At 40.9% G+C, this 10,138-nt stretch overlaps 1 protein-coding gene across 4 annotated transcripts in view; it reads left to right on the plus strand.

Moving 5' to 3' along the window:
• The window catches only part of fgf12b (fibroblast growth factor 12b), a 74,650-nt gene that overhangs the window by 57,765 nt on the left and 6,747 nt on the right, over nt 1-10,138 (plus strand). For all 4 annotated transcript variants that reach the window (XM_084125916.1, XM_084125914.1, XM_084125915.1 and 1 more), the window contains exon 3: nt 6,475-6,578. In XM_084125916.1, the coding sequence (XP_083982042.1) occupies nt 6,475-6,578 (104 nt within the window). The remainder of the gene's footprint in view (nt 1-6,474; nt 6,579-10,138) is intronic.

The raw sequence follows: 10,138 nt of genomic DNA on the forward strand, positions 1-10,138 counted from the left end.
AAGAGCATCTCTGAACACAGAAAAGCATCTCTGAACGCAGAAGAGCATCTCTGAACGCAGAAGAGCATCTCTGAACGCAGAAGAGCATCTCTGAACACAGAAAAGCATCTCTGAACGCAGAAGAGCATCTCTGAACGCAGAAGAGCATCTCTGAACGCAGAAAAGCATCTCTGCAGAAAAGCATCTCTGAACGCAGAAGAGCATCTCTGAACGCAGAAGAGCATCTCTGAACGCAGAAGAGCATCTCTGAACGCAGAAAAGCATCTCTGAACGCAGAAGAGCATCTCTGAACGCAGAAGAGCATCTCTGAACACAGAAAAGCATCTCTGAACGCAGAAGAGCATCTCTGAACGCAGAAGAGCATCTCTGAACGCAGAAAAGCATCTCTGCAGAAAAGCATCTCTGAACGCAGAAGAGCATCTCTGAACGCAGAAGAGCATCTCTGAACGCAGAAAAGCATCTCTGAACACAGAAGAGCATCTCTGAACGCAGAAAAGCATCTCTGAACGCAGAAAAGCATCTCTGAACACAGAAGAGCATCTCTGAACGCAGAAAAGCATCTCTGAACGCAGAAAAGCATCTCTGAACACGTCAAACCTTGAAGCAGAAGAGCATCTCTGAACGCAGAAAAGCATCTCTGAACACGTCAAACCTTGAAGCAGAACAGCATCTCTGAACGCAGAAGAGCATCTCTGAACGCAGAAGAGCATCTCTGAACACAGAAAAGCATCTCTGAACGCAGAAGAGCATCTCTGAACGCAGAAGAGCATCTCTGAACGCAGAAAAGCATCTCTGAACACAGAAGAGCATCTCTGAACACGTCAAACCTTGAAGCAGAAGAGCATCTCTGAACGCAGAAGAGCATCTCTGAACACAGAAGAGCATCTCTGAACGCAGAAGAGCATCTCTGAACACAGAAAAGCATCTCTGAACGCAGAAGAGCATCTCTGAACGCAGAAGAGCATCTCTGAACTCAGAAGAGCATCTCTGAACGCAGAAGAGCATCTCTGAACGCAGAAGAGCATCTCTGAACACAGAAAAGCATCTCTGAACGCAGAAGAGCATCTCTGAACGCAGAAAAGCATCTCTGAACGCAGAAGAGCATCTCTGAACGCAGAAAAGCATCTCTGAACGCAGAAGAGCATCTCTGAACGCAGAAGAGCATCTCTGAACGCAGAAGAGCATCTCTGAACGCAGAAGAGCATCTCTGAACGCAGAAAAGCATCTCTGAACGCAGAAGAGCATCTCTGAACGCAGAAAAGCATCTCTGAACGCAGAAGAGCATCTCTGAACGCAGAAGAGCATCTCTGAACAGCATCTCTGAACGCAGAAGAGCATCTCTGAACACAGAAGAGCATCTCTGAACGCAGAAGAGCATCTCTGAACGCAGAAGAGCATCTCTGAACACAGAAGAGCATCTCTGAACAGCATCTCTGAACGCAGAAGAGCATCTCTGAACACAGAAGAGCATCTCTGAACAGCATCTCTGAACGCAGAAGAGCATCTCTGAACGCAGAAGAGCATCTCTGAACGCAGAAGAGCATCTCTGAACGCAGAAGAGCATCTCTGAACGCAGAAAAGCATCTCTGAACGCAGAAGAGCATCTCTGAACGCAGAAGAGCATCTCTGAACACAGAAGAGCATCTCTGAACACAGAAAAGCATCTCTGAACGCAGAAGAGCATCTCTGAACGCAGAAAAGCATCTCTGAACGCAGAAGAGCATCTCTGAACACAGAAGAGCATCTCTGAACGCAGAAGAGCATCTCTGAACGCAGAAGAGCATCTCTGAACGCAGAAGAGCATCTCTGAACGCAGAAGAGCATCTCTGAACGCAGAAGAGCATCTCTGAACACAGAAGAGCATCTCTGAACACAGAAGAGCATCTCTGAACACAGAAAAGCATCTCTGAACGCAGAAGAGCATCTCTGAACGCAGAAGAGCATCTCTGAACGCAGAAGAGCATCTCTGAACACAGAAGAGCATCTCTGAACACAGAAGAGCATCTCTGAACACAGAAAAGCATCTCTGAACGCAGAAGAGCATCTCTGAACACAGAAGAGCATCTCTGAACGCAGAAGAGCATCTCTGAACGCAGAAGAGCATCTCTGAACGCAGAAGAGCATCTCTGAACACAGAAGAGCATCTCTGAACACGTCAAACCTTGAAGCAGAAGAGCACCTCTGAACGCAGAAGAGCATCTCTGAACGCAGAAAAGCATCTCTGAACGCAGAAAAGCATCTCTGAACGCAGAAGAGCATCTCTGAACGCAGAAGAGCATCTCTGAACACAGAAGAGCATCTCTGAACACAGAAGAGCATCTCTGAACACAGAAAAGCATCTCTGAACACGTCAAACCTTGAAGCAGAAGAGCACCTCTGAACGCAGAAGAGCATCTCTGAACGCAGAAGAGCATCTCTGAACGCAGAAAAGCATCTCTGAACGCAGAAAAGCATCTCTGAACGCAGAAGAGCATCTCTGAACTCGTCAAACCTTGAAGCAGAAGAGCTACAGCAACAGAAGACACACACCGGTGATGTTCCTGTCAGATGAGAACAGAAAACTGAGGCAATTAACACTTTGAGCCTCTTAGTACCGTTGTTTAAACGCCTCAGTCTACCTGAGTATTGATGCTGACCATGACCTTCCCTTTATAACCACAGTAGACCATCTTCTGATGGATACTTCCAGCAGGATAAACACTCCGGGCCTTAATTTAATGATCTAAGCGCATGGTCTAAAGCGCACGGCGCAAGCGCACTTAGTGTGTCCGAATCCACTTTTGCTAGTTCTCTTAATGAATAATGGGTGTGTTTTGGGCGTAACGTGCAATAAACCAATCAGTGTCTCATCTCCCATTCCCTTTAAAAGCCAGTTGCGCTCGCGACATGGCGGATTCACTATTAACGTGGCGGAATTTGCAAGCGGAGAAACTGAACGCTTCTCTAGCGAGGAAACGGATCTGCTCGTGCGCGAGGTTAAAGCGCAAGCAGACCATCTACGGGTCAAAGTGTACGCACGTTTTGACCCGCCTATAGGCGCATATTACTAATGCGCTCTTTAAATAAAAAAAAGTCTATTTCAGTTCCTCAAAATAGCAATGCACCATTATTGTGCCTGAACACACACTCGTTCTCAGACCAGCAGCCCATGGGCGCACAAATGGGCGCACAAATGGGCGCAAATGCATTTGCTATTTAAACAATGTGCCGCAGGACATGAAAATGAAAACTGCGTCGGGCTGAAACTAGCAAAACACACTTGCGTCGCGCCTAGCGCCTCAATCTGGTTCATCTCAGACTGGTTTCTTGATCATGACGATGAGTTCACTAAACTAAAACAGTCTCCAGATCTCAGTCCAATACAGCATCTCCTGGATGTGGAGGAACAGGAGATTCACATCATTAATGTTCAGCTGATAAATCTGCAGCAACTGTGTGATAAAATCATGACAATATGGACCAGAATCTCTGAAGAATGTTTCCAGCATCTTGTTGAATCTCTGCCATGAAGAATTAAGGCAGTTCTGAAGGCGAAAGGTTACTAGCAAGGTGTACTTAATAAAGTGGCTGGTGTGTGTGTGTGTGTGTGTGTGTATATATAAATAATTTTTATTTGATATTTTTAATATAATTTTTACATTTTATTGTTAATGTTTTCACCAAAATGAATCATCTCTATCTTTTGGTTTTGGGATGAAATGTGACTTGAATCCTCGTCACGTGCATGTGTGTGTGATCTCGCCTGATCTCACAGTTTTCGTGTATTTCTCAGATCTACATGTGCATTACTGACACACACACTCTTCTGAGCTCATCTCCCCAGGGAGCTAGAGAGGGATGTTTCACTTCTAAAGCTCGGGATTTTCGAGCGTTACATCTCCTGTGTTTTGAAGGTGCCCACTCATGTTTTGAATCTCCTAAGAAATGCTTTTGAATTACACGGCCTTCCTCCTTATCTGCATAACTCACATTAGCGAGTCCAACAGGCTTAGACACAGAGCCTTTGTCTGACTCACGTGAGACACACATTACTGTGTTCAGCCAGTGTTAAAGTCAACATGAACCCGTTTGACTGCAATAATGTGATGTATTTCCCAGAGAAACAGGCAATGTCAGCTGAAAAGTTTACATTTAAGATTATGAACACAAACATTTCTACTTTGAATTTACCTCATCATTCATAACGAGACCAGTGTGCGTAAAGAAAGTAAATACTTCAGATGTTATCTGATTTTTTTTAAGCCATGAGGAATCCTAATATAACATGATCGCATTTATCAGGCAACTGTGGGCAAACACGATTTCATCTAAAGTGAGAATATCGATCAGCCGGACAGATGAAACACAATACAGTCAGAATCTGGGCGGCTTCCAGCAAAATGAAGAACAACTGATGAGCAAACTACAGGAGAGAGAGGAACAGAGTTGCAGAAACATGAGTGTTTCAAGCACAGCCCTGTTGTGTGTTCTTGTGTTACAACAACTAACTTTAGCACTCGGGTTTCCTTCAAAATATGTGTCCGAATCCACTTTTGCTAGTTCTCTTAATGAGTAATGGGTGTGTTTTGGGCGTAATGTGCAATCAGAGTCTCATCTCCCATTCCCTTTAAAAGCCAGTTGCACTCGAGACATGGCTAATTCGCTATTAACTTAACGGAATTTGCAAGCGGAGAAACTGTACGCTGCTCGTGCGCGAGGTTAAAGCGCAAGCAGACCATCTACGGGTCAAAGTGTACGCGCGTTGTGGACCCGCCTATAGGCGCATATTACTAACGCGCTCTTTAAATAAAAAAAGTCTAATTCAGTTCCTCAAAATAGCAACGCGCCATTAATACACCAGAACACACACTCGTTCTCAGACAAGCAGCACAAATGGGTGCAAATGCATTTGCTATTTAAACAATGTGCCGCAGGACATGAAAATGAAAACTGCGTCGGGCTGAAACTAGCAAAACACACTTGCGTCGCGCCTAGCGCCTCAATCTGGTTCATCTCAGACTGGTTTCTTGATCATGACGATGAGTTCACTAAACTCAAACGGCCTCCACAGTCCACAGGTTTCCTTCAAAATATGCATGTGTCAGTAAACCAAATGTGTTCAAGGGTTCTTTTATTGTCATTTCATACACACTTTTACATGAAGGAACGAAACTAATTTGACACCAGATAAAAACATTAACCAATAAAAGCATTAGAAACTAGGGTGTGTGTCTAAACAGCTTCATCAATAAATAGCATAATAGCAATAAAAAACTAGAATAGACAATGCGAGAATAAAAATAGTGCAATATCTTGTGTTTACGACAACGAACTTCAGCACAAATGCATGCGTCAATAAACCAAATGTGTTATTGTTCAGGTCGCTGCAGTTAACAGTTCAACTAACTTTAAATAACTTGCTCAGAAAGATGCATGCAACACACACACTACCGGTCAAAAGTGTGGATTCATTTAGATTTCTAAATGCTTCTGAAAAAATATTATTATTCTAATACAGTAAAAATAGTGAAATATTATTATAATTTAGAATAACTGTTTTCTATGTGAATATATAGTGAAGTGTAATTTATTCCTGTGATCAAAGCTGAATTTCCAGCATCATTACTCCAGTCTTCAGTGTCACATGATCCTTCAGAAATCAGTATAATATGATGATCTGATGATCAAGAAACATTTATGATTATTATCAGTGTTGAACACAGTTGTGGAAACTGTGATACATTTAATGTTTCAGGATTCTTTGATGAACAGAAATGCATTTATTTGAAATTAAACATTATAAATGTCTTTGCTGCCACTTTTGATCAATTTGATGCGTTCTTGATGGATAAAAGTATTAATGTCTTGTATTAATTCCTTACTCGCACACATATGAATATTGCTGTAAACATGAATTCTCTCTCAGATTCCTCTCTCACACAAGCGCACTCATCCCTCTGATCTCTCCTCCTCCTCCATCCCTCTGTTATCCTGCACTCCTCCGCTGATCCTGTTTTCTCTCCTCTGGGTTTTTTCCCTCCTGTCGATTTTTACGTACTTGAACTGAATCAGCATCAATGATACGAGCGTCTGAAACCTTCCTCTGATACTTAGTAGATTGAGTTCCCTCTCTCCTTTCCTTCATCCCTCCTTTAATATCTTATCTCCCTATCTATCTATCTATCTATCTATCTATCTATCTATCATATATCTATCTATCTATCTATCTATCTATCATATATCTATCTATCTATCTATCTATCATATATCTATCTATCTATCTATCTATCTATCTATCATATATCTATCTATCTTTCATTCTTTCATTCTATCTGTCTGTCTGAATTGTTTTGAATTTTAAATGATTGCAATTTGTTTCATGGCATTTTTTTTTGAAGAAAATTTGAATCAAAGTTGATACCATAACCAGGACCTCCAGTGATTCTCCTGATCTGTGAAAGAGTTAAGGTGTGTGTGTGTGTGTGTGTGTTTCAGCTCTGTTTAACCTGATCCCGGTGGGTTTGCGGGTCGTGGCGATTCAGGGTGTGAAGGCTGGACTCTACGTAGCCATGAACGGAGAGGGTTTCCTTTACTCCTCGGTAAGAAAACACTCCTCACATCTGTGTGTGTGTGTGTGTGTCATGTGTTGTTTTATCTGAAATTCACATTTTTCATGTGATTATACAATCTGTTTTGTTTCTTTTCTCTGTAGCGTTTGTCGGGGTATGTACTATTATGCAATATTGGTGTAGTGTGTGTGTGTGTGTGTGTGTGTGTGTATCTTGTTGCGTGTTTGTGAGTGTGTGTGTGTGTGTGTGTGTGTGTGTGTGTGTATCTTGTTGCGTGTTTGTGAGTGTGTGTGTGTGTGTGTGTGTGTGTGTGTGTGTATCTTGTTGTGTGTTTGTAAGCGAGTGTCTGTGTGTGTGTGGATCTGTGTTTTTAAGTGAGTGTGTGTATCTTTTTGTGTGTTTGTAAGTGAGTGAGTGTATGTGTGTATATCTTGTGTGTTTGTAAGCGAGTGTGTGTGTGAGTGTATCTTGTTGCGTGTGTGTGTGTGTGTGTATCTTGTGTGTTTGTGAGTGTCTGTGTGTGTTGTGTATCTTGTGTGTTTTTAAGTGAGTTGTGTGTGTGTATCTTGTTGCGTGTTTGTGAGTGTGTGTATCTTGTTGTGTGTTTGTAAGCGAGTGAGTGTGTGTGTGTGTGTGTGTGTATCTTCTGTGTTTTTAAGTGAGTGTGTGTGTATCTTGTTGTGTGTTTGTAAGTGAGTGTGTTTTGGAAAGCAGGACAGACTGTTATTGTGTTACGGTTGTGGTGTTGTGTGTTTCGGTGTGTGTCCTTATGCAGTGTGTAATATTCTGTGTGTTAATATTGTGTGTGAGGTTTACTGGATTTACTGCAGGTCAGAGATACCGTTCGCATCACAACAAATAACGTCTTGTTTACACGTGTAAATATAGACAGAAGTAATATGCTATTGCTATCGTACTATATTTAAGACATCTGCACTGGTGATCAGAGTCAGCGACAACAAACAAGGTCGACCAATTCACAAAAAATTTACTGGAATGCACAGTTTAAAAAAATAAATAAATAGTGAAAGCAAGAACTGATAAAAAGAAGGGATGCACGATATATCGTCCACCATATCGGTATCGGCCGATATATGTTCATTTTTAATGTTATCGATATCGGCCCGATAAGAACATTTGGCTGATATATTAAAGCCGATAAATAGGTGTGTTTCCATTACAGATTTGCGGAAAACTTTTGCAATTTTTTTTCTAAATGTCGACAAAAAGCTATTGCGAAATGACGGCGTTTCCATTAACCGATGTTATGCGACTAAAATTTATTTTTTTCCTGTCGCGATCAGTAAAATCATTCCAAAAATCATGGCGACGGATGTAGGTAGGTTTATGTTCTATATCCCAGCCACTGCACTGGCCATTATTATTAATGGAAGGAGACGTGTGTGTGTTATCCAAGCATTAATGGTGAGGAACGACCCTTATACTTGTGAGCGGCACATATGAGGAGTTTCTGGGTGTTTCTCCCTCATTTCTGCTTCGAGGTCTTGATTGTTAGCCTAGAAATCTAGACGCACCCTAGCGGCAGCAAAATGTATTTCGCAGCCAGGGGGGTCTAGCAACTCTCAATAGACCTTCTAGCTGCAAAAACCTAAATTGGGTCAGGCCAATCACGTCGTGTATAGAGTAGGCGGGGGCGGGCTTAACATATGACGACAGAGTTGCGACGGCTGCCACTTGAAAACAAAGAATGGCGGCTGCTGATGGAGAACAACGGTCTTTCGAATCGGCTTTGGCCGCGACTCTGGAGGACTTGGAGTTAAGTTTTTCTTTGAGAAAAGTCCATTATTCCTGTAATTCTTCTGTCTTATATGAATTTAATAAAGAGCTCTGTCTCGTATTCTGTCCAAACACACCGCGTCATCTACGTCAGGTGACTGTAAATGAGCAAAAACTGTTTCCATTGCAGTTTTGCGAAATATTTCTTTTTCGAACCGCCTGAAAAGCACCTCATGCGAGCGGAAAAACTTGTTTGCGATAAATGGGAGTTTTTGCGAAATTGACGTGTTTCCATTGGACGTATTTTCAATTCGCAATTTCAATTTGCGCAATTTGAAGGGTAATGGAAACGCGGCTAATAATGTATTATTTCCTCCAGCTGAGACTCTTCAGATGCGCACTGTTCAACATGATGGTTTTCAGTTGCTTGAAATATGATTGGAATCACTTCAAAAAAGGAAAATACAGTTCAGTGCAAAATCATCTGTCATTTACTCAACATAACATTATAATAAGAACATCATTATAATTGTGTGTTTGGGACGTGGATTTTAATAATTTTAAATCTTTAATTTTAAAGAGTTTTGTTTTTGTAATCAGGCTCTCAGAAATTATATAAAAATTTGGATTTAGATTTATCGGCCAATATATCGGTTATCGTATCGGCCAAAATTTTTATATCTGTGCATCCCTAATAAAAATGTGTACTTTGAATGCAGTGTGAGTTGCTTTGGATAAAAGATGCATAAATAATAAAATAAAATAGACTTTAAATAGAAAATAGAATATTTTTTTTTCATATATTTTATTGGATACAGCGTTCAAACAATATTTGCAACATAATACAATATAAGTCTCCATTTTGTGTTTTCAGAATGAACAGTTCTTCAAAACAAATGTCTTTTTGTAGTTTGAAAATATAATTTTTTTAGGAGATTTTAGTTCTGTAGTATCAAGTATCACTCTTGTACTACTGTATCCTTCACAGAGAGGGCAATCCCAGAATGCATTGCGTCGAGCTTAGTGGGGGCATAAAAGATGAAAGGATAGAGGAATTATAAATGTGTTTCGTTCTGTACTAAATACATTGACGATGAAGGTTTTAGCTCGGTTGCGTCTTCATCTTTGGACAGTTTGTTTTTGTAGCGAGACTCGTGTGCTGTCGAGCTTTTACGTTTCTGGATGTGTTCAGTGCAAGTTAAAGAAAGATTTTAACACTAGCTTTCTCTGATGTAGTTTAACAGCGAGAACGTTCTGGAAGCGACAGTCATGTGACGGAGAGAGAGAGAGAGAGAGAGAGAGAGAGAGAGAGAGTGTCTCTGCTCCTGTCTACATTCATAATTCACAGACTTGTGCTATTAAAGTTTGAAGGATAAGTGTAGCCCCTGAACTACACTGATTCACAAAGAAAGAAATATGAAACAGTGTTTTACACACACACACACACACACATGTTCGTCTCTGCTCTGGGCTTTACGTCTTTAAAATGGCATTTAAAATCTCCATTGCGAAACACTTTGAGCCCCATCCAGATCCACTTCGACACACACAAATTCAAATGGCGGTTCTGCACATTTTTAGTTTGTTTAATGAATAATTCAGGTAATTTCATGATGCTTTCAGAAATTAGAGTCTTGCCCTCTCTTTACACAGAATATTTTTTTTCAACGTCAGCACGAAATTTGGGAAAAAGCATAATTATACCCGAGTGGGATTTCAAGTTCGTTCATAATAAATTGTAATAATTCTGCTTAAGTCTTAAATCGCAAATGCAAATTGACACAAAACACAAATTCACTCTCATCATGCAAAAATGTTCAATTTCTGTATATATACTTAAGATATATATATGT

Source organism: Abramis brama, assembly GCF_963993115.1.
Source record: "Abramis brama genome assembly, chromosome: 10".
Lineage (NCBI taxonomy): Eukaryota > Metazoa > Chordata > Actinopteri > Cypriniformes > Leuciscidae > Abramis > Abramis brama.